Source organism: Sebastes fasciatus, chromosome 19 (assembly GCF_043250625.1).
Source record: "Sebastes fasciatus isolate fSebFas1 chromosome 19, fSebFas1.pri, whole genome shotgun sequence".
Taxonomy (NCBI): Eukaryota; Metazoa; Chordata; class Actinopteri; order Perciformes; family Sebastidae; genus Sebastes; species Sebastes fasciatus.
The window spans coordinates 1,870,840-1,895,412 of record NC_133813.1 but is presented as its reverse complement, the minus strand read 5'-3'; the positions used below and the strand labels follow the sequence as shown (position 1 = coordinate 1,895,412).

The following is a 24,573-nucleotide window of genomic DNA, read 5'->3' as shown; positions in this document are numbered from 1 at the left end:
CAGTTTATGTTTTAGTCTCGTCACCACCTACAGACTCACTCACTCACTCACTCACTCACTCACTCACTCACTCACTCACTCACTCACTCACTCACTCACTCCAGCCCCGGAGCTCATTATAATACAATTCATCTTTATACTGAACATGTTTAATATTTACGATCTGAAATAAGTGCAGCCAAGATGGACTTCTGAGCCGATCAGAGGATGTAAAAACACTCTAGACATACCTCACACCACAGGAACATCTGGAAACATCATCTTTAACAGTTGATAAAAGCTGTGTGTGTGTGTGTGTGTGTACCTCTTTGGACCGGAGCCTTTCGTTGTCCATGTTGACGTCGAGCTGAGGACGAACTCTGCAGAAAAGTTTCCACCAGCTCCACTTGGACACGATCCTCAGAGCCCGAAGGTTCCTCTGCAGACAGCTGACCGCCATCTGCTGCACCTGCACACACACACACACACACACACACACACACACACACACACACACACAAAAATTCAGAAAAATGTCCAAAAAGTTTGAAAAAAATCAGGAAATGTTACAAAAAAGTCAGAAAAATGTCCAAAAAAAGTTTGAAAAATATCTTAAAAAAAGTTTGAAAAAGTCAGAAAAATGTCCAAAAAGAGAAGAAAAAGTCAGAAAAAATCAGAAAAAATGTCCAAAAAGTAAAAAAAAATGTCCAAAAATGTCAGAAAAAATCCAAAGAAAAAAGTCAGGAAAATGTCCAAAGAAAGTCAGACATGTCCCAAAAAAAAGTCAGAATAAGGCAAAAAAATAATAATAATTGTCCTGCATACATTTTTTAATCATCAACATTTCTGAATAAAAAGTCAGAAAAATGTCCAAAAAAAAGTTAAAAAAAAAATTCCATGAAAAATCAGAAAAAAAGTTAGAAAAGGTCAAAAAGTTTGAAAAAGTCAAAAAAAAAGTCTTAAAAAAAAGTTTGAAAAAGTCAGAGAAATGTCAAAAAAGAGAAGAAAAATTCTGAAAAAGTCAGAAAAGTCAGAAAAATTTCCAAAAAGTCAGAAAAAATCCAAAGAAAAAAGTCAGGAAAATGTCCAAAAAAAGTCAGAGACATGTCCCAAAAAAAGTTTTTAAAAAGTCTGAAATATGTCCAAAAATTCAGAAAATTGTCCAAAAGAAGCCAGAGAATTTTGTTTTCAGCATACAGACACAAACAGATTAGTCAGCCACCATCACAGAGAGACACTAACCTTGAGTTTGCGGTACTTCTGGCGGGCCAGATGTGCCATGCAGGCGGCCTGTAGATAGACCAGCCAGCCGGTGACCTGCTGGTCCCTCTGCTGCTCCAGGTAGCGCAGCATACCTCGCTTCATGAACACCTGAGACACAGCGAGGAAGACGAGGAAGAAGAAGATCCATGAGTCACATCACATCAGCTGGATTCATGTTGTGCTGTTTGATTAGAGGATGTTCTCACCCTGCCGGCGCCCACCACGATGCTCTTCTTATCCAGATCCAGTTCAACCAGCAGCTCCTCCACCGCCTGAGACACCGAGACAGGAGCAACAAGTCATTCATTCAGAGCTGGAGATCAGAGATGAAGTGTTTGTACGAGCTGCTGTCTGCTGACCTTTCTCTCATCATGGCTGACAAACATCGAAGCGTAACGTTTCATAATCGGAGGAGACAACGCCTGGAAATGACACCTGAAGTCGCTCAACGTCATGTGCTCTGGAAAACCTGAGAGAGAGACAGAAATACAGAATTCAAGGTCAAATGTAGAGTAGTTTAAGGGTTTAGAGTAAAGAGTTCTTAGTGTGAATGTGTTGACCTGTGCGGTGGAGCTGCAGGGCCGACAGGATCTGTGTGGAGTGCAGCTGGACTCTGAGCGCCGGGACGTCAAAACCTCCACCGTCGGTCTTAGTGCTCACACACTGCAGGAACACCGGCCTGGCTCGACGGATCAGGTTCACCAGAGCGTCCTGTATGGACAGAAACCCAGAAGACTGAATCCAGAGATCCTATTCTCCAGCGGTCAATGCACTTACTGGTCCACTTACTGCCTGTAGTTTGACTGCGATGGATTGGGAGTGTCTGCGTATGGCCGCCATCCCTCCGCTGAAGGTCTTCCTGATGGTGCCGTTCCGCTGCAGAGAGCGCTGGCTGCAGCCCTCCAGACCCCCCAGACCTCGACACAGGGGGGGCAGAGAGACTTTGGGGGTGAACATGGCTTTCACCTCGCCTCTGAGGAAGACAAAGAGAGAAGCTGGTCGGCACACGAGACGGTACGACAAAAATGATGGTACGGACGCAGTAATCAGATTAAATATTATAATATATTATAGTATAAAGACATAGATGTCATACAACTGATGTGTGTTCGCTTATTATGATATATTTATCCATGGTGGTATTATTGTAGCAATAGTGTGTACTAAGATTTGTAAATGTGTACTGAGACTTGTAAATGTGTACATGATTTGTGAATATGTACTGAGATTCATAAATGTGTACCGAGATTTGTAAATGTGTACTGAGATTTATCAATGTGTACCGAGATTTGTAAATGTGTACTGCGATTTGTAAATGTGTACTAAGATTTATAAATGTGTACTGAGATTTGTAAATGTGTACTAAGATTTATAAATGTGTACTGAGATTTGTAAATGTGTACTGAGATTTGTAAATGTGTACTAAGATTTGTAAATGTGTACTGAGACTTGTAAATGTGTACTGAGATTTGTAAATGTGTACTGAGATTTGTAAATGTGTACTAAGATTTGTAAATGTGTACTGAGACTTGTAAATGTGTACTGAGATTTGTAAATGTGAACTGAGACTTGTAAGTGTGTACTGAGACTTGTAAATGTGTACTGAGAGTTGTAAATGTGTATTAAGATTTATAAATGTGTACTGAGATTTGTAAATGTGTACTTTGATTTGTAAATGTGTTCTGAGACTCGGAAATGTGTACTGAGATTTATAAATGTGTAATGAGATTGTAAATGTGTACTGAGATTTATAAATGTGTAATGAGATTGTAAATGTGTACTGAGATTTGTAAATGTGTACTGAGACTTGTAAATGTGTACTGAGACTTGTAAATGTGTACTGTGACTTGTAAATGTGTACTAAGATTTGTAAATGTGTACTGAGATTTGTAAATGTGTACTAAGATTTGTAAATGTGTACTGAGATTTGTAAATGTGTACTAAGATTTGTAAATGTGTACTGAGACTTGTAAATGTGTACTGAGATTTGTAAATGTGAACTGAGACTTGTAAGTGTGTACTGAGATTTGTAAATGTGTACTGAGATTTGTAAATGTGTACTAAGATTTGTAAATGTGAACTGAGACTTGTAAATGTGTACTGAGATTTGTAAATGTGAACTGAGACTTGTAAGTGTGTACTGAGACTTGTAAATGTGTACTGAGAGTTGTAAATGTGTACTAATATTTTTAAATGTGTACTGAGATTTGTAAATGTGTACTAAGATTTGTAAATGTGTACTAAGATTTGTAAATGTGTTGAGATTTGTAAATGTGTACTGAGATTTGCAAATCTGATTGCACATTTACAGATTCTTGTACACATTCACACATCTGAGTACACAGTTATGGACTATATATATATATATATATATATATATATATAGTACTATAAGATGTGTTCTGAGACATGACCCTCCCTGTGTATCAGCGTTCAGCCTCCTGGACCTTTGACCAGACTCACATGGTGGAGTTCTGGAGCACACCGATGGCGTTCAGAGCTGACGGGTTGTTCTGGATCAGACCGAGCCATCCGGTCAGGTCGTAGCGGACCGGGTCGCTGCCCATCAGGTGGTTCACCTCACACTGCAGCGGCTGCTCGCACTGACGCACTGCATGGACACACATATCACAAGATTTTGAACACTTAATTAACACACTGTACATTCACACAAACACACACATTCACACACACACACACACACACACACACACACACACACACACACACACTGGGAGGGCCGTTTATACCAGTGTTGCTGTAATACTGGCAGACTCTCTCCAGGGCGCTGTTCTCACTGGAGGCTGGTGTCACCATCTCCTCATCCAGAACCCATAACAGACCTCTGGGGTCTCCATCTGCCGCCCGGACCTTAAACACACACACACACACACACACACACACACACACACACACACACACACACACACACACACACACACACACACACACACACACAATAAATATAATTACCACAAAAGAGGAAAATGAGCTTTTGCTATTCTTCAAGCATAAATTGTGCTAAAACTTTGACAATTTCTGGCTTTGCGGGGCAAGAAACAGTCCCTCGTGGTAAATAAATATAACATTTTTAAAAAGTGCATAAATAAATAAAATATAAATGCAAAATAAATAATTTTAAAAATTAATAAAAATAAATACATAAATAAATAAAAGGGAAATAAATATGTCAATAAATGTAGCCATTAATTAATTTATTAAAATATGACAAAAATTGATATTTCTGTTTTAATTTGCTTATTTATTTATTTATTTTTGTATTAATCCCCCCCCCCTTTATATATATATTTATAAAGAAAAGAATACAGAAATAAATAATTTTGGGGAAATAAATAAGGAGTGAAATGCAAAGGGAAAATGGTCCAGAAATAAATTAAAAATAAATACATAAATACTTAAATAAATACATACATTTAAAAATCAATATAAAAAAAATAAAATAAATAAATAAAAAAATATATAAACAGTAAATGCATAAATAAATAAAAGAAATAAATGCAAAAACAAATCAATTGAAAAAAATAAATGCATGAATAAATAAAAAGGAAAATTAAACAGAAGAGTAAATAAATAAGGGAATTAATACAAAGATAAATAAATAAAGAAGTTTACATACATAGTAACTTACGTTTAATGACATATATCTTTATTTATCGAGTCATTTATTCATTTTTGATTTTGGCAGGTTACGTCTTCCATACACCACAAGCTACTGCTGATAAATTAAAGGTGACTCACATCAGCAACATGTTGTAATGCAGGCTGTCAGACTAGAAAGCTCCTCCAGAGACACATAACACAACTGTTTTCACAGGTTGAGCTCCGAATGACGAGTTTACTGACCTTTACGTATGACTCCTCATCTTCACGTTTATGTGTGTTTTACTGGAGGTGTAATAAAGTAGAAGTTGTGTACCTGCGGAGGCGGCTGGTCGATAGCAGACACCACCTCAGATGGACTGTTCTCTGGACACTCCACCTTCACTGGGACCTTCTCCTGGAACACACAACACAACACGTGTGGAGATGTATTATATATATACTGTATATATAAATTATAAAGAAACTAATAAATAAAATATCTCAAAATAAATGAAGTTTTCTCATCTGCAACTGTAGTATTTAGAAAATTAAAGTAACTATTGATAGTATGGAACCCCAAAGGGTTTATTGAATTTATTTGATGATTAAAAAAATAAATGACTTGATAAATAAATATGTCATTAAATGTAGCAAAAATAATATTAAAAATGAATGACATTAATTAATAGATAAAATGTGACATAAATTGATATTTCTTTTATAATTTACTTCTTCATTTATTTATCTTTGTATTAATTCCCTCATTTATTTACTCTTCTGTTTATTTATATTTTCAAATGTATTTATATATTTTGCATTTATTTTTTATATATTCATGTATTGATGCATTTATAATTTATTTATTTTTGCATTTATTTTTTTAACTTATTTAATATTTATTTTTAAATGTGTGTATTTATTATTTATTATTTATTTTTGCACATATTTCTTTCACCTTTTTTTATTTATTTTTTTATTTTTTTATTTATGGACGATTTTCCCTTTGCATTGCACACCTTATAATATTTATTATAAATAAATGCATAAATAAATAAAACATTTGATCAATTAATTAATGGCTACATTTATTATTAATATTATTTTTGCTACATTTAATGACATATTTATTTATTTATTTTTGATTTTGGCAGGTTACGTCCTCCATACATCCTGTCTGAATGTCTGCACAGACACAAAAAAACATATTTTCAAGTTCACTTTGAATATGCCGTGTGACATGATGAGTTTTGGGCTTGAAGGAAAACGACTGCATTGTTCAGCAGCAGAATAAAGAAATGTGTTTTCACCCTTAAAACTCTTGTCTTGAGGGTTTGAAGCTGTCTGGCTTCTTGTGCGCACCAGAAACTTGGAACAAAAAGTTTTTAGTCTCCTCGAGGGCTCTGTAATCCGTTCACTGTCAGAAAGAGGAAAAGCTTTTGTACTTTTGGAGTACAAACTGTCACTGGGGAAGTAGCCCACATTTACAAGTACATTAAGACATGTCTTGGAAGATAAGGTACGTTTCCAGTTTGCTTTGTGCTGCCTTTTACTGACTGTATTGATTGATGTTAGTCACGTTGGATTGCATAAATGTTGTACTTTAAACTACTTTAAAGGTGAAACAAAAGGTCTCTTGGGACCAGGTATGTTGTGCTCCTGTAATAATACATATGAGACATTATTGCATTATTACCCAGTTTCTGAACTCGTCTGCAGAGCTGACACACATGAAATAACAACAACAAGTATCTTAAGCATAAATGAGCCAGTGAGTGGACTGTGTGTTACCTGTGTGTATCTCTCCAGAGTGTGTTTGAAGGTGTGTGTGTGGTAGTGCTGCAGCAGCCGCTCCTGCAGGTAGTTGTGACAGAGTTCAGACCAGCTGGCTGCTCGCTCCTCTGCCGAGTGTCTCGGGTTCCTGAGGCCCGGCGTGTCCACCACCATCACCGAGGCCAACGTCAGCTGCTGACCGCTCAGAGCCCTGCTCACAAAACACACACACACACACACACGTGTATGTATGTTACACAGGAATGTGGATCTGATGCGTGTACACAGTATGGAGGATATGTCATTTTATTCACGTGATGCCGCCCCCTCAACATCACAGAGTGACAGAACAAAACAACAGGTGGCTGCTATGAGTCGGCTACTGGACGGAAAACAAGTTAATGTCATCAAAGATCCACGTGACATATCGGACAGTCGGTGGTAATGTGGCCAGAGATGGAGCACGAGACCAAGAAAATGACCAGCAGTGGAAGACAAACTCACATCTTTTACTTAAAGGGACTATTTGTAACTTTCAGAAATGTCTTGTTAACAGCTTCACCTGTGTCCGTTAAGTCAACTAAAGTCAGCGTCCTGTTGCTGGCGCTTGTGCTCGCTCTACATGCTTGGATGAGCAGGAACTTTTTAAAACTCAACAGCCATAAAACCGAGGCCCTGCTCATCGGCTCCAAGAACAACATCTCCAAAACTCAACACACCACTGCTCAAAACATCACCATTGATGGCTTCCCAGTACCGTTCTCCACCCATGTCAAGAGTCTTGGGGTCACCCTGGACAGCACACTCTCTTTTTCATCCCACATAAAAAACATCACCCGGACTGCCTTCTTCCACCTCCGCAACATCTCCAGACTCCGCCCATCCCTGTCCCACTCCAGCACTGAAATCCTGGTTCACTCATTTGTTACATCCCGGATCGACTATTGCAACGCTGTCCTCTCTGGCATTCCCATCAAACTACTCAACAGACTCCAAATCATTCAGAACTCTGCTGCCCGGATCATCACCCGCACCAAGTCCTCCGACCACATCACCCCCATCCTCATCCAGCTGCACTGGCTCCCTGTTAAATCCCGGATCGATTACAAAAACCTTCTGCTCACCTACAAAGCTCTCCATAACCTCGCCCCCACCTACCTCACAGACCTCCTCCAGGAGTACACTCCCTCCCGTTCCCTCCGCTCATCATCAGCCGGACTTCTGACCACCCCCACCTCACGCCTCAGCACCATGGGAGCCAGGGCATTCAGCTGCTCTGCTCCCAGGTTATGGAACTCACTCCCCCCACACATCCGGCAGTCTGACAATATCACATCATTCAAATCCCTCCTGAAAACCCACCTGTTTAAACTGGCCTACTCTCTCTAGAACTCATCATCACCCATCATATGTGTCTGTACAAATATGTCTCTGTCATGTCCTGTTGTTTTTTAGATTATTTTATCTGTCAACGTTTTAACTGATTTTTGTAAGGTGTCCTTGGGTGTCCAGAAAGGCGCCACCACTAAATAAAATGTATTATTATTATTATTATTATTACATGGACATGAAGGAGCATCGCTCAACACAGTGAGGAGACACACGTCAGCTAAAAGCACAATATCACTCTATAGTTCAGCTGCTTGGCAGTAATGTTAGCTGACCAGACGAATGTCTCCATGAATCAATGCTGATCCTAGTGTTGGCTTTTCCCGCCTCAGCCTCCCGACCGCGGCCGGAGGGAACGGGGGAGACGATAACGTTTCTCTCTGCGGAGCCCCGTCACTTCACAAGACACGGGAAACCTCTGTTGGTCTGGAGGAGCTGCAGCAGTTATTTCTGCACAAACGTCCACTGAACATTCACTAGATATTCTCAGAGCTAAACTAACTCTTCTGCAGTGTGGAGTGAGCAGCATGCACGTGAGAGGTGGAGCGAGACAGCGAGAACGCGAGCGGTGTGTAGTGAAGGCAGGCAGAGGAGCAGAGACTCCGGCCACACGCGAACGCGCATGGGATCCCGACCCGGTAGATTTATACCTGTAGAAATGAACAGTCCCTTTAACCGATAATATTACATAATTTATTTATTATTCATTAATATTAATCTGAATATGAACTAAAGTTGTCAAATAAATGTAGTGCAGTAAAAAATATTTGCCTCTGAAATGTAACGTGGGTTTTTCAGCGTCTGAACTCTGAAGTGAAAGAGTTACTGATTTACTGCATGAGATATTTTATATTGTCTGACAACAGAAACAGAAAAAATATGGAAATGACAGCAAGATTTTATTTCTTGTTTTGAAGGTTTTAAATGGGATGGCAACACCTGATCTAGCAGAACTCTTGCATCTTCATACTCCAGTTAGAGCACTGAGGTCGACCAATCAGATGCTTCTGTTCTGTCCCCAGAACTAGACTGAAAAACAGCAGCGACCGAGCCACTAATCTCTGGAGCAGCTGCTCAGACTACATAATCATCTAAGACCTGCTGAAGACGCTCCTTTTCTCGTTAGCGTTTGATTGAGTTGAGCTTGACTTCATCTTCTTTTATGCTGCAACTCTTTTACTACTATTATGTGCACATTATGCTTATTGTCTTTCCTCTGTTCTTATTGGGGTTTGCTTTGTGTTCATTTGTATTTTGTACCTGTTCTGCACTTTGGTCAACTGTAGTTGTTTTTAAATGTGCTAGGTGTTTAAAATGAGCTGTCTCAGTGTGGACGTAGTCTGAGATGCATCCATACCTGTTGATAAGTGAGACTATGGAGGTGAAGAGTTCTTCATAGAGTCCAGCAGCCATCCCGTCAACACACTGAGCAGCTGTCAGTCTGGGACCTGCACACACCACAATGAACACATGTTGGTTTGTTTATTCAGTGTGTGTTCAGTGTGTGTTCAGTGTGTGTTCAGTGTGTGTCTCAGTGTGTGTCTCAGTGTGTGTCTCACCGTCCTCTGACTCTGCAGCAGTGCTCCTCTCTCTGGTTCCCCCAGTGGCTCTCTGCAGCAGCTGGCGGAGGTGATGTTTGAAGACGGCGGTGTGCAGATCTTCTCCCTCACAGCCGAGGACACTGCTGGCCACCTGAGCGCTCTCGAAGTTCACAAACTGTCTCCTGCTCGCTGGAGACAGGAAGAGAGAGAACATACTGTACTGAGGAACAGTGGAGGAAGGAGTACTCTGAAGTACCACAGTGTGTTCCTGCTGGAGCTGCTCCAGGTGGAGCCACTTTAACTACTCTATATGCTGTTAGATAGTTTAGTCCAGTGGAGATGATGAGATGATTAATAGGAGAGAAGAAGAAGAAACTCAGATCTGATGCACTAATCTGTTTTCAGTTTTCTGACCTTTTCTCTAATCTTTATATTTTTGTAAAATATTAGAACATTTGATCTGTTGGAGCCTCAAACAGTTATTTAAATGAAACCATGTGAGAAGTTTAGAGGTGAAAAGTTTCTTTGGTGGAACTGATGACGATTCAGAGACTAGGGATGGAACGAAATGTGCAAAGAAATGTATAAAGAAAAGCATTCAGAAATAAATAAGATTGGGGAAATAAATATGGGGAGAAATGTAAATGTAAATGTAAAAATTGTGCATAAATAAATAAATTCAAAAACAAGTATAAAATAAATAAAAAATAAGTGCAAAAATAAATAAATTAAAAATAAAAGTAAAAAAATGAATACATTAAAAATAAATGCTACAATAAATAAATATATTTTAAAATTAACAAAAATAAATACATGAATAAAGAAAAGCATACATAAATAAATAAGTTTGGGGAAATAAATAAGGGGAGAAATGCTAAGGAAAAGTTATGCATAAATAAATAAATACATTTAAAAACAAATATAAAATAAATAAAAAATAAGTGCAAAAATAAATAAATAAATAAAAAATAAAAGCAAAAATTAATGAATAGGTAAATACATTTAAAAATTAACAAAAATAAATACATGAATAAATAAAAGAAAGAATTAAATGGAAGAGTAAATAAATAAGGGAATTAATTAAGGAAGCAATTTTAAACAGAAATATAAATTAATTAATGGCTACATTCATTTTTAATATTATCTGTGCTACATTTAATGACATTCATTTATTTATCGAGTCATTTATTTATTTATTCATTTACTCTCATTCATTTTCATGAGGAAAAGCAATCAACTAAAACTTGGTGCAGGTTTTGTATCGCTGTCTTTGTGAGGACCAAATTTAAACTTCAGCACTGTGAGGCCATTAGGTTATAGATGTTATCACAAGTACAGAAAGACAAATGTGTGTGAGTGATGATGATGATGATGATGATGATGATGATGAAGCAGTGTTACCTTTACAGGCCCCGGCAGCTCCCAGATGGTAAATACCAGCCAGAACATGCCATATCGCCTTCTGCTCGCCGGCTGAGAAGCTCAGCGTTTCCATGGCAGTCAGCAGCTTGGTGAAGGCGACGGACGCACGCTGCTTCTCCTCAACCTAACAGACAGACAGACAGACAGACAGACAGACACACAGACACACAGACAGACAGGGATGGTCAGCCACTTAATAAGGTGGAAGAACAGCTGAGTCACATCTCATCTCCCATCACAGCCTCTGACTCTCTCTTCAGCATCTCTCTCTCTCTCCTCTCTGCATGATTTCACCTCTTCACAAAACCTCTTTTGGCTCAAATCTTTCTATTTTTACTCCCCCGGTGCTTCACCCTCCACATGAGCACCCCGGCCGCAGCAACGCCGTAAACACAGAAATGTTTCTGAACATCACGCTGATATAAAAATGTGTTTTTAATGTAGCTCTCGCTGTGAAGAAGTCTCAACTGGAGTGTATTTCCCATCAGCAGAGGTGACATCATCACGTCTTTGTTTTGTAAATTAGAAGTTCTAAACTTTGGGTTTTGAGTCCTAAACGAGTCATGATAATGTGTTTTATATGGGGGCAATCTTTAGTGCTGCACTCTATAACGTTTTTAGACATATTTGAGGCAGATTAAAGGAATCATGAGGGTTATTTTTTCCGTTTTCACAAAGTGAATATTACTCTCTGTGATGAGTCAACTAAACTGGATGTGTAAAATCAGCGGAGTGCCCCTTTAACCTGTGTGATTTGTTGAAACTGGCTCATTGTTTTGGCTCCTCATTGCTGCAGGATGTGTAAAATAATAATAATTGCAAAATACTTACTTAATACAAATACTTCATTAATGTCATTTTACACCTGTGATAGTTTAAGGTGAGTCTAATGATGCATTCAGACCAAGAGCAAGGGGAACTTTTCGTGCAGCGTGATTAACTACAAAGTCAATTCAAAGAGGTGAATAGACGTGATGGATGGCGTGGATGACGTTAACACACGGGAGTTGAATATTTCAAATCGAGCAAGAAATTTGCGTGACGCTGTGTCGTGAAAGCCTCTCAGCGTTGAGATTGTCCTCCTGTCGTCCTGATGTTGTTGAATTAGAAATGGACTAATCTGACATAGTGACCATCGTAACCGTCAAACATATCCTGTAGTCTGATCCCGGCATAAGGCGACTCTGCTGCTCTTACGGTACCTTGGTGGGATGAACGATCCCAAAAGAGTTGGACTCAGGAAGCTGGTGAAGCTGCAGGTCTGTCCTGATGAAGAACATATTAAGAACATGGAGAACTGTGAGGAAGTAGTACACATTGATAAGTTTAGTCAAAACACCACAAACACAAATCTGTAACATATACTGTATATGACTGAGATTACCAGAGGAGGAAGAAGTATTCAGATCCTATACTAAAGTAAAAGTACCAATACAACAATGTAAAACTACACTAGTGCGTAGATCTAGTTAGTTACCTCATCTCTGTGCTGACTCCCGCCAGCATCTGAGAGAAGACCAGGAAGTTACTCTCTCCTGGAGTTCTCTGACACACTTTCCATTTGTCCAACATCATCGTCTGACGGAGACGAACAGAAGAAGACGTTAGTGTTACATGTTTAAATGTTTGACTTTGTTAAATGTGTGTGTGTGTGTGTGTGTGTGTGTGTGTGTGTGTGTTGCGTACCTGTAGGTGTCCAGCAGCCGTCTGTCCAGCATGGTTGAAGTCCAGAGAGAAGACCATGGCGAATCGAGACGAGGCGTCGCTGTGCGGCGAGCTCACGCAGCCAAAAGACCTCAGGATGGTGAACATGGCCTGAACGCGCTCCACTGGTGACGGGAAAAGAAGCAAAGTACGGATATAAAACATCATCCTTCCATGGACGGAGGACTGAATGGACCTTCTGAGCACCGGCCCAGGGGCCCAAAGTATCAGGGGCCCCCCTGGCCTTTATATACAAAATGTTACTTAAATGAAATGACCAAAAAGAGACACAAAGCGACTACAAAGAGACACAAAACGACTACAAAGAGACACAAAACGACTACAAAGAGACACAAAGTGACCACAAAGACATGCAAAGCAACTGCAAAAAGACACAAATTGACTACAAGGAGACACAAAGCGACTACAAAGAGACACAAAACGACTACAAAGAGACACAAAGCGACTACAAAGAGACACAAAACGACTACAAAGAGACACAAAGTGACCACAAAGACATGCAAAGCAACTGCAAAAAGACACAAATTGACTACAAGGAGACACAAAGCGACTACAAAGAGACACAAAACGACTACAAAGAGACACAAAGCGACTACAAAGAGACACAAAACGACTACAAAGAGACACAAAGTGACTACAAAGAGACACAAAACGACTACAAAGAGACACAAAGTGACCACAAAGACATGCAAAGCAACTGCAAAAAGACACAAAACGACTACAAAGAGACACAAAGCGACTACAAAGAGACACAAAACGACTACAAAGAGACACAAAGCGACTACAAAGAGACACAAAACGACTACAAAGAGACACAAAGTGACCACAAAGACATGCAAAGCAACTGCAAAAAGACACAAAACGACTACAAAGAGACACAAAGCGACTACAAAGAGACACAAAACGACTATAAAGAGACGCAAAGCAACTACAAAGAGACACAAAACGACTATAAAGAGACGCAAAGCAACTACAAAGAGACAGAAAATAACTACAAAGACACACAAAATGACCCAAAGAGGCAGAACCACCACAAAGTGTTGAAAGCCGGCGGGGCCTTTTGTACTGTTTGTCCGGGGGGACCTCATGAACTCATAATCGTCCTGTGGTCCGTCTCCAGCTGCTGGACTCACCGCTGATCTTCTCCCCGGTTGTCCCGGCCAGTTTGAGGAGACCCATGGTGAAGGCCTGGCATGCGGTGGTCTTGCCCGTCCCGCTGCGTCCCACCGCACACACGCTGTGGTCTCTCCTGGTCCCGACCATGGACACGTACACCCGTTTGACCAGAGCAGACAGAGCAGGGGGGGCGTCCCACGCCGAGTCCCCTCGCCGAGACTTTGGAGTCTGAAGAAGAAGAAGAAGAAGAAGAAGAAGAAAATGATGACTTGTCTTGTTTCAACATACGGACGATCATTTCTAGAAAAGCCGGTGTGATGTGTGAGTGATTGATCCACCATGTCTGTGACCTCACCTTGCTGTGAGCCTGTAACGGAGGCCAGAAGTTCACCAGGTTGGGTCCCGCGTGCGTGAGCGGCATGTTGGCTTTAGCTCGGCTGGTCAGATTGTGCAGAACTCCACATTCGTTGACGCTCTGGAGGTCGCTCAGATCCTCACACAGGTCCAGCTCTGAGGGGTTACACTGTGGAGGAGAGACGCTGTCAGTCCGTTAAAGTGTTAACAGACAGACAGGAAGACACTCGGAAGGTAAAGACCGGAGCTACCTTCTCTATCTCGTGCTCTGTGACATCGTGCAGCGACCTGTCTGTCTGCAGGCGGACCCTCACTCGGCCTTCTGGGAGTTCAGGTGTGCCTTCGTCTGGCTTCAGCTGAGTGGCTGAAACGAGAATCAGGTCATTTACTGAGGTAAAAGTACTAATACAACACTGTAAAAATACTCCGCTGCAAGTAAAAGTCCTGCATTCATAATCCTATTTAGGTAAACATACAGAAGGATTATCAGTAAAAGTACTCATTGTGCAGTAATCTCTCCCTCTAGTAGTGGAGTAGAAGTATAAAGTACTTGTCTGGCTGTGTGCTCTCATCCTTTCCTGTGTAATTCTCTGATCCCTGCATGGTAACGGTCAGGGGTCAGAGGTCAGAGGTCAGAGGTGAATGTGTAATGGGATTATCCGAGCAGTGAGTAGCTGGATGGATGTGAGGATGAACGGAGCAGATGGATGTGGATCAGCATATTGCCTCTGATACTGTAACATGAGATGAAGGTAATATCACAGGCTGACAGATTACTACAGATTGAGAGTGGATTAGCAGAGGACGCCGCTAATCCACACACATTATGTCCTAAATGAGAGACACTGTCTCCGTGCACGGATCTCCTTTCTTTAAATCAATTAATATGGAAATGAATTTCTGTTTTTATACATCAGACCGGCAATACGTTGACATACAGTTGTTAGTTTAACCAACATGGTGAAGATACCTCAGCAGTAATCAGTGCTTTATGTTCATTTGAGATGGATTTTAAAGGTCTTTAAATGTGTGTGTGGTTGTTTTAATGACTCACCGAGGGTGAAACCATCCTTGTGGACGAACCACACCGTTCCAGCTTCATACCAAACATCTCTCACCTGAAGGAGAAACGAGGGAACAACAGAGGAAACCTGTGAAATATGAATATAGAGGACGGTCTCTGCGGTGTTGTTGGTAATAATGTTGATGGTATAAAGTATAATCCTGCACACTGCTCCTTTAAAGCCACTAATTGAATCTGTGTCTAAATGAACATCTTGTTAATGACTGAGTGATAAAGTGTGTAATGATGCAGGCGTACCTCTCTCCTCTCCGTTACCGTGGTGTCTGCCTGCCTTCCCTCCGGCTCCATCCTCTCCTCCATCCCCTCCTCCTTCCTCTCCACCTGCTGCACCTCCTCTATCCTCTCCTCCTCTTGCACCTTCTTCTTCTTGCTCCTCTCCAACGACCTCATGTCCGGTTGTTGCTGCTGCTGCTGCTTCAGTGGTACCGGCGTTACTTCCTGTTTGGTTTCCTGCTTGTTGCCGGGTTCAGGAGAGTAGATCTGCCTCTGAGACGAGGACGAGGACCGGCTGTTCTGGATGAGCTGCTCGGCCCGGAGAGCCATCTCCGCCTCCAGGATCGGAGGAGTCTGGTCCGGGAGGAGGAACTGTTGCACCAGGTTGTCGCTCAGTTTGCTCGGCTGCAGGAGAGGGAAAAAAAAGTAATTTTAAATTCAACATTTGAGGAAATACACTTATTTGTTTTCTTACCGAGAGTTATACGAGAAGATTGACACCACTCTGACGTCTGTATGGTCAATATGAAGCCCATCAATCTGTGTTTCCCCTCACCTTAAAGGAGTAGTTCACCCAAAAACAATAGAAACTGTACATAGTATTCACCTCCCGAGGCTCTCTATGGTCCCACAGAACGTTTTCTATCAAACGGTGTTAAGGAGAGCAGAGCGCACGGAAAATGAAAGCATTTAAGTGCAACAGACTTCGACGGAGGCCGAACAAAATACAGCAAAAGGTTATAAAACGTCTTTCTGAAAGCGTTTTGCAGCATTATCCAAGTGTCTTGTAAACATTTGGGGATCATGGAAATCTAATCTATTTCACTAAACAAAACAGTTTCCCGTTAATGAGTTGTGCACATCATGCATGCTGCAGAGGAAGTTTCAGAACGTTTTTGGGATGTTTTATAACCTTTTTTTGCTGTCGTATTAATCCACAGAGAAATACACACAGCCCGTATTCACAAACTCTGCCTTTGAAACAAGCCGTCAGGATTTCTGTCCATTTGTGATGTCACAAATATACAGTATATAGACCGTAGCGTGCTACAGGAAGGAGTCCGAAAACCCAGAAATGTTCCCTCGTCTGGAAGTCAATGGTTTCTAGTTAGATGTCTGAAATAAAATCTGTGGTTAACACATGTTGAAGAGATTCTAACGTTTAGTTCTGCCATATAAAATACGTCAGTAAACGCCCCACACATCTGTAACTAATGTTAGCATTTTAACATCAGCAAAGTGTGTGAACTTAATGTAAACATTAAAAACGTTAGTTAAAGGGACTGTTTGTAACTTTTTAAGCGTATAAATCTACCGGGTCAGGATCCCATGCCTGCTCGCCTGTGGCCGGAGTCTCTGCTCCTCTGCCTGCTCGCCTTCACTCACACAGCTCCACCTCTCACGTGCATGCTGCTCACTCCACACTGCAGAAGAGTTAGTTTAGCTCTGAGAATATCTAGTGAATGTTCAGTGGACGTTTGTGCAGAAATAACTGCTGCAGCTCCTCCAGACCAACAGAGGTTTCCCGTGTCTTGTGAAGTGACGGGGCTCCGCAGAGAGAAACGTTATCGTCTCCGACCAAAACTCCGGTGTCTCCTCGCGGGCACAGTCGGAGACAATAACGTTTCTCTTCCTGCTTCAGCCAGCAGGAAAAGCTAACACTAGGATCAGCAGTGATTCATGGAGAGACCTTGGTCTGGTCAGCTAACATTACTGCCAAGCAGCTGAAATATAGAGTGATATTGTGCTTTTAGCTGACGTGTGTCTCCTCACTGTGTTGAGCGATGCTCCTTCAGGTATATTTAGAGCGAGCAAGCGCGAGCAACAGGACGCTGACTTTAGTTGACTTAACGGACACAGGTGAAGCTGTTAACAAGCATTTCTGAAAGTTACAAATAGTCCCTTTAACACTATTTAACACTTTTAAATCTGTTGAAGTAAAGAAGAACAGAAAGGCCACCTCCTACCTGATGTAATAGATATAATTAAGTGTTACTTAGTGAGCTTTAGAGGTGCTGGTAGTTCTATTCAGCAGACATGAGAGAGGCATCAACCTTCTCATCCCAACACGTTGAACTGTGAAACCTCCTCACCTGTTTCTCGTCTTTGGCCTCGGGCTCTTTCTGTTTGGTCTCCTTCTCCGAGTCTCTGACCAGCTGTTTGAGGAAGCCGCCCGGCAGAGCTGACAGAGGTGGAGGAGGTTCGGCGGCGGCCACCGGCGTCTTCTCCTCCTTTATCTGTACGGTTTGATTTGATGGTCAAACAAAGCGGGTAGAAAGAGACACACAGTCATTGTGTGATGTGGATATATAGAGTTCATTACACTGCATGCTGAGATGAGTATCTAACAGAATCACTGAAAGTACACATGCAGCTTTTTCTCTTTGCTCACATGCACATCACATTAAAGGTTCGTCCACAACTTGTTGTTCAGAATTTGAACTGTTTGCACGTGAAAAAATACATAAAGAGAAGCATGTCATTCATTCAAACAAATAAATAAAATAAATAAAATTAAATAAATAAATAAATAAATAAATAAATAAATAAATAAATAAATAAATAAATAAATAAAAAAAGCTGGTGGGCGCCCTTCTTTATTTTGTGATTTATAAAAGGATATTGTCCATCGGCAGGCGTATGCACTGTTTTATAAATCTGTTGGTTTTTTTTGGCGTACGCAAACATTTAGTTGTGGATCCTACGCACAGTTTTCTAAATGAGACCCGTGGTCACCTCAGACACTATCAGTGATCACCATCTTCTACAGTCAGATCCACTCGTCTTCAGCTGTAATCTCCTGAACCTTTCAGTCGTGTATAAGTCATAATTTAATATAAAGTTTTCCAGCTCGGTGGGTAAAGATGAGTCGGCGGCCGTGACGAGCATCACGAGGGACCCAGAAGTGTCAAACAGAGACGAGTCCAGAGGCCTGACATTTAATTAATAGGTATCACCTGCTGACACATGAGGGAATATCAGAAAGGTCAGGACAGCTGTTTCACATTCACATCTGACAGGCTGCAGGACGGAGTCAGGACGGAGTCAGGACCGACGACGGGACGAACCACAGGAGGAATAATTACTATAGAATATAATCTCATCATAATAACAGAGGTGGAACGGAACATCAAAGCTACGCGTACTTTACTGGAGGATTTACATTTTATGATACTTTATACTTCTACTCCACTACATTTATCTTTAGTTACTTTTCAGATTACAGCTTTTTTAACCCCTTCCTGTCCAGATGAATCATCTCAGGACCCCTCAGATTGATCTGGTGACCCTTTAGAGGGGCCTGACCCCTAGGTTAGGAACCATTGGACTAAACAACTGCTTCACTATTTAACTATCTAATAATGTCACATAGAATCACACATCAGTTACTGCACAATGAGTACTTTTGCTACTGATACTTTAAGTACATTTACTGCACAATGAGTACTTTTACTACTGATACTTTAAGTACATTTACTGCACAATGAGTACTTTTGCTACTGATACTTTAAGTACATTTTACTGCACAATGAGTACTTTTGCTACTGATACTTTAAGTACATTATACTGCACAATGAGTACTTTTGCTACTGATACTTTAAGTACATTTTACTGCACAATGAGTACTTTTGCTACTGATACTTTAAGTACATTATACTGCACAATGAGTACTTTTACTACTGATACTTTAAGTACATTTACTGCACAATGAGTACTTTTGCTACTGATACTTTAAGTACATTTTACTGCACAATGAGTACTTTTACTTTAAGTACTTCAAGTACATTTTACTGCACAATGAGTACTTTTGCTACTGATACTTTAAGTACATTTTACTGCACAATGAGTACTTTTGCTACTGATACTTTAAGTACATTTACTGCACAATGAGTACTTTTGCTACTGATACTTTAAGTACATTTACTGCACAATGAGTACTTTTGCTACTGATACTTTAAGTACATTTACTGCACAATGAGTACTTTTACTACTGATACTTTAAGTACATTTACTGCACAATGAGTACTTTTGCTACTGATACTTTAAGTACATTTACTGCACAATGAGTACTTTTGCTACTGATACTTTAAGTACATTTTACTGCACAATGAGTACTTTTGCTACTGATACTTTAAGTACATTATACTGCACAATGAGTACTTTTACTACTGATACTTTAAGTACATTTACTGCACAATGAGTACTTTTGCTACTGATACTTTAAGTACATTTTACTGCACAATGAGTACTTTTGCTACTGATACTTTAAGTACATTATACTGCACAATGAGTACTTTTACTACTGATACTTTAAGTACATTTTACTGCACAATGAGTACTTTTGCTACTGATACTTTAAGTACATTTACTGCACAATGAGTACTTTTACTTTAAGTACTTTAAGTACATTTTACTGCACAATGAGTACTTTTGCTACTGATACTTTAAGTACATTTACTGCACAATGAGTACTTTTACTACTGATACTTTAAGTACATTTACTGCACAATGAGTACTTTTGCTACTGATACTTTAAGTACATTTTACTGCACAATGAGTACTTTTGCTACTGATACTTTAAGTACATTATACTGCACAATGAGTACTTTTACTACTGATACTTTAAGTACATTTACTGCACAATGAGTACTTTTGCTACTGATACTTTAAGTACATTTTACTGCACAATGAGTACTTTTACTTTAAGTACTTCAAGTACATTTTACTGCACAATGAGTACTTTTGCTACTGATACTTTAAGTACATTTTACTGCACAATGAGTACTTTTGCTACTGATACTTTAAGTACATTTACTGCACAATGAGTACTTTTGCTACTGATACTTTAAGTACATTTACTGCACAATGAGTACTTTTGCTACTGATACTTTAAGTACATTTACTGCACAATGAGTACTTTTACTACTGATACTTTAAGTACATTTACTGCACAATGAGTACTTTTGCTACTGATACTTTAAGTACATTTACTGCACAATGAGTACTTTTACTTTAAGTACTTCAAGTACATTTTACTGCACAATGAGTACTTTTGCTACTGATACTTTAAGTACATTTACTGCACAATGAGTACTTTTACTACTGATACTTTAAGTACATTTACTGCACAATGAGTACTTTTACTACTGATACTTTAAGTACATTTACTGCACAATGAGTACTTTTACTTTAAGTACTTCAAGTACATTTTACTGCACAATGAGTACTTTTACTGATGATACTTTTGTACGTAAGTGGAGTTTGAATGCAGGACTTGTATTTTTGACATACTTCTGTAAAGGATCTAAATACTTCTTAAAGCACTGCCATACGTTATTTTGATAGTTTAAGTACAGTTTGCTTACATTTTATTACTTTGAATGCCCTTGTATTGGGAGTATTTCTACATTGTTGTATTGTAGTAAAGGATTTGAGTACTTCTTCCATCCCTGAGTGTAACGCAGTAAAAGCACAATATTTCCCTGAAAGTCGTACTTCGTATTTGTCCTTGTAAAAATGTACTTTTCTCATTGACTGTACCAAAGTATTGGACATTAAATATCAGATATCAGCTCCTCCCGTCAGCTTCCTGCCACAGATGTCGGTGACAGCATGCAGCTTTAAAAAGCTCAAAGTCACTAAACACTAAACATGCAGGATGACTAACACAGCCATCACAGCAGCAGGCCGGCTTCACAGTGACGAGCCGTGATGGTGATTCAGGGTTAGAACGGAGGGTCCACTCACCATGCAATCAATGCACAACACACACACACACACACACACACACACACACACACACACACACACACACACACACACACATGCAGTCAATTATATATTAGATGTTCAATTAACGCGCCATGCAGTAACTCTGCACCTCCCTTCTGCTCCCACAGTTTTAAGCGTGAAGACAGCGCCATGGCTTCAACAGAGAGAGGTGGTGGGAGGCGGGTTCAGGGGTGATGGGTGGGGGGGGGCGGGGGTCACGACCAGATGTGATGTCAGAGTGGCGGTGGCGGTGTGTGTGTGCGCAGAGAAAGACAAACAACCTGACAAAGAGGGGAGAGAGACAGTTGAAAGCTTCAGCCGCTGTGAGGAAGATGAAAAGTGTCAAAAGAAACAAACCTCCCTCCCTTCAGATTAAATCAGACGTTATCACACAAACACATTCTCCCATCACGGAGATGTTTCACAGCCACTTAGTGTCCACCGAGGCGTCATTATTCTTTAAGAAACCGTCTCCTCATCGAAGAGACACTTCACACCTTCTTTGTTTTTCATTTTGATACCATCAATCACACTTTTATCAGCTTTTACAACCTGTTCTTGGAAGCCGCAGTCCTGACAAAATTAAGATCTTTAAAGAACCTAGGGGTGGAGGAAAATATCGATTCACCTATGTATCACGATTTATTAACGATTTTGAAATAGATGTTTTAATGCCAGAATCGATATATTTGCTTCCTTTGAGTCTATGTAGAGGTAGAAGGAAGTTACCGCTTTTATTTTTCAGTTTATAAATTATAAATAAATACCCCCAAAAATAAAATTATACAAATTACATACAATACAATCGGTGATTAATAAAATAATAATAAAATATAATACAATTATACAAATTACATACAATAAAATAAGTGATTATTAAAATAATAATAAAATTATACAAATTAAATACAGTAAAATAGATGATTGATAAAATAACCATGAAAGAATAAAATTCTACAAATAAACAAATCTAAACAAAAATAAAATAAGTGATTAATAAATAATACAATTATACTAATGTTTTAATGCCATAATCGATATATCTGCTTCATCTGAGTCTATCTGGAGCTAGAAGGAAGTTGCCGCTTTTATTGTGGTAGTCTGAGTAACGTGACGTCATATCCGTTCCGTATCCGTCAACCAAAACAAACCTCAGAGAGTCTAAAACATTGGAGGGTCAGCGTGGATACGACCTGCACCCTCCCATGTTAAATCCAGCGTGGTAAACACTACACATCCAGTAAAGGATGGAAACACTTTGGGTTTTTAGGATGTCTCTTATGGAGGACGGAACCTGCCAAAATAATAAATAAATAAATAAATGACACGATAAATAAATAAATAAATAAATATGTCATTAAATGTAGAACAAATAATATTAAAAAATAAATGTAGCCATTATTTAATTGATAAAATTTGACATAAATTGATATTTTAGTTTTAATTTTTTTTAAATGTATTTATCTTTGTAATAATTCCCTTATTTATTTACGCTTCTGTTTAATTTTCCCTTTTATTTATTTCTAATTGTATTTTTTTTTGCATTTATTTTTTATTTATTCATTTATATTTATTTTTTATTTACTTTATATTTCTTTTTAAAAGTATGTATTTATTTATGTATTTCTGCACGATTTTCCGTTTGCATTTCACCCCTTATTTATTTCCCCAAACTTCTTTAGTATTTCCTTTTATAATCGTAATATAACTTATTATTTTTAATGGAGCTTCACAGCAAAAAGCATTTCACACGATTGTACTTGTATAACCGGCGTGACAATAAACATCTTGAATCTTTACTTTATACATTTTTACACATTTCGTTCCGTCCTAAATGTAGCCATTAATTAATTGATAAAATGTGACATATATGTAAATTGATGTTTCTGTTTTAATTTGCTTCTTTATTTATTTATATTTGTATTAATTCCCTTATTTATTTACTCTTCTGTGTACCCTTTTATTTATTTTTATTTGTATTTATTTTTGCATTTATTTTTTATTTATTCATTTATTTTTTTATATTTTTTTATTTACTTTATATTTATTTTTAAATGTATGTATTTATGCATTATTTATTTATTTCTGCACAATTTTTCCATTTGAATTTCACCCCTTATTTATTTCCCCAAACTTATTTATTCTTTTCTTTATACATTTAATTTATTTTTACACATTTGGTTCCGTCCTCCATCTCCGTCTCGGAGTCGTCATCAGTTCCACCAAAGAAACTTTTCACTTCTAAACGTCACATGGTTTCATTTAAATAATCATTTGAGGCTCAGAGAATTAAAATGATCAAATATTTGAGAGGAAAAGTCAGAAAACTGAAGACAGATTAGTGCATCAGAACTTAGTATCCGTCTCATTTCGGTGTTCCTCACTCCAAACCTCCAGTCTGATAAACTGCATTTAAGAATCTGGGTCACACAAACCGTCGTCCCACATATCGGCTATAGATCACATATAGGAGACAGGTTGTGTTGATCCCCGTAAACAACTCCACCGCTAGTTTCCACAGCACGAGGCACCGTGCCAATCAGGACAACAGCAGCACAAACACCCTCTCTTTCTATGATTCAGATGACGTCTTCCTCAACAGCTCCTGACTGAGCTTGTTTTTAGACCCTACACATGAACGGACACATTTATGACTCCATGAGGAGTCTCTAGAAACGTCCTCCTAATGAGCCACCAGAGACAGAAACAATAAAAAACCATTAAAAGCAGCGTTCCAGCGACTGGAGTCTGAAGTCAGATCACAGATCTCACTCCGGCTTCTAGTGTCACACAAGGCCCCCCCGTCAGCAGGCCTCCGTCTCTCTCTCAGCTCTACAAATAAAAAGCTCATTACGTCTAATCGTCTGTGGACGCCGGACGGTAACCGACACACTGAACACACAGCGGCATACCTTCGGAAAGTCGGCTAAAAGATCCAAGATGGTTAATGACAAATCCTGAGAGTCCCGCTGTCACACAAACACCACCACGGACACACACTGCAGGACACACTGCAGGACACACTGGGACGCAGTCAGAAATAGAGTTGGGGGGTCTGCAGCCAATCCCACACGGTGATAAGCAACAGACGACGCCGCTATAAATACCATGCAGGCAGAGGACGGGGTGGGAGGACGGGGGACGGGGACACGACCCTGTTTGGTGAACTGTCTCACACCAAATGACTCGATTCATTCAATCCAGAACTGAACTAGTTTGTAAAACATCATCATCAACCTTTAAGGTTTGTTTTCTGGATATGTATGAATGTAAACGGGGAGGGGGGGGGGGGTGATAGAGGACGCCGGCTGTTCATGTGCAGATCTGCACCGCATCAGCTGT

The 24,573-nt window shown here is 39.5% G+C and overlaps 1 protein-coding gene across 1 annotated transcript in view; it reads right to left on the bottom strand.

Moving 5' to 3' along the window:
* myo18b (myosin XVIIIB) overlaps positions 1–24,272 on the bottom strand; it is a 48,889-nt gene extending 24,617 nt beyond the window's left edge. The window contains 24 exon segments of the mRNA XM_074618414.1: positions 305–448; positions 1,222–1,350; positions 1,449–1,514; positions 1,602–1,711; positions 1,803–1,953; positions 2,032–2,215; positions 3,706–3,853; positions 3,993–4,113; positions 5,180–5,260; positions 6,634–6,826; positions 9,362–9,452; positions 9,564–9,734; positions 10,947–11,091; positions 12,170–12,233; positions 12,445–12,545; positions 12,654–12,796; positions 13,826–14,036; positions 14,164–14,331; positions 14,414–14,526; positions 15,217–15,280; positions 15,484–15,864; positions 17,553–17,698; positions 21,347–21,512; positions 24,144–24,272. Coding sequence (XP_074474515.1) covers positions 305–448; positions 1,222–1,350; positions 1,449–1,514; positions 1,602–1,711; positions 1,803–1,953; positions 2,032–2,215; positions 3,706–3,853; positions 3,993–4,113; positions 5,180–5,260; positions 6,634–6,826; positions 9,362–9,452; positions 9,564–9,734; positions 10,947–11,091; positions 12,170–12,233; positions 12,445–12,545; positions 12,654–12,796; positions 13,826–14,036; positions 14,164–14,331; positions 14,414–14,526; positions 15,217–15,280; positions 15,484–15,864; positions 17,553–17,698; positions 21,347–21,383 — 3,162 coding nt within the window. The 5' untranslated portion in view covers positions 21,384–21,512; positions 24,144–24,272.
* Positions 24,273–24,573: the final 301 nt, after the last annotated feature.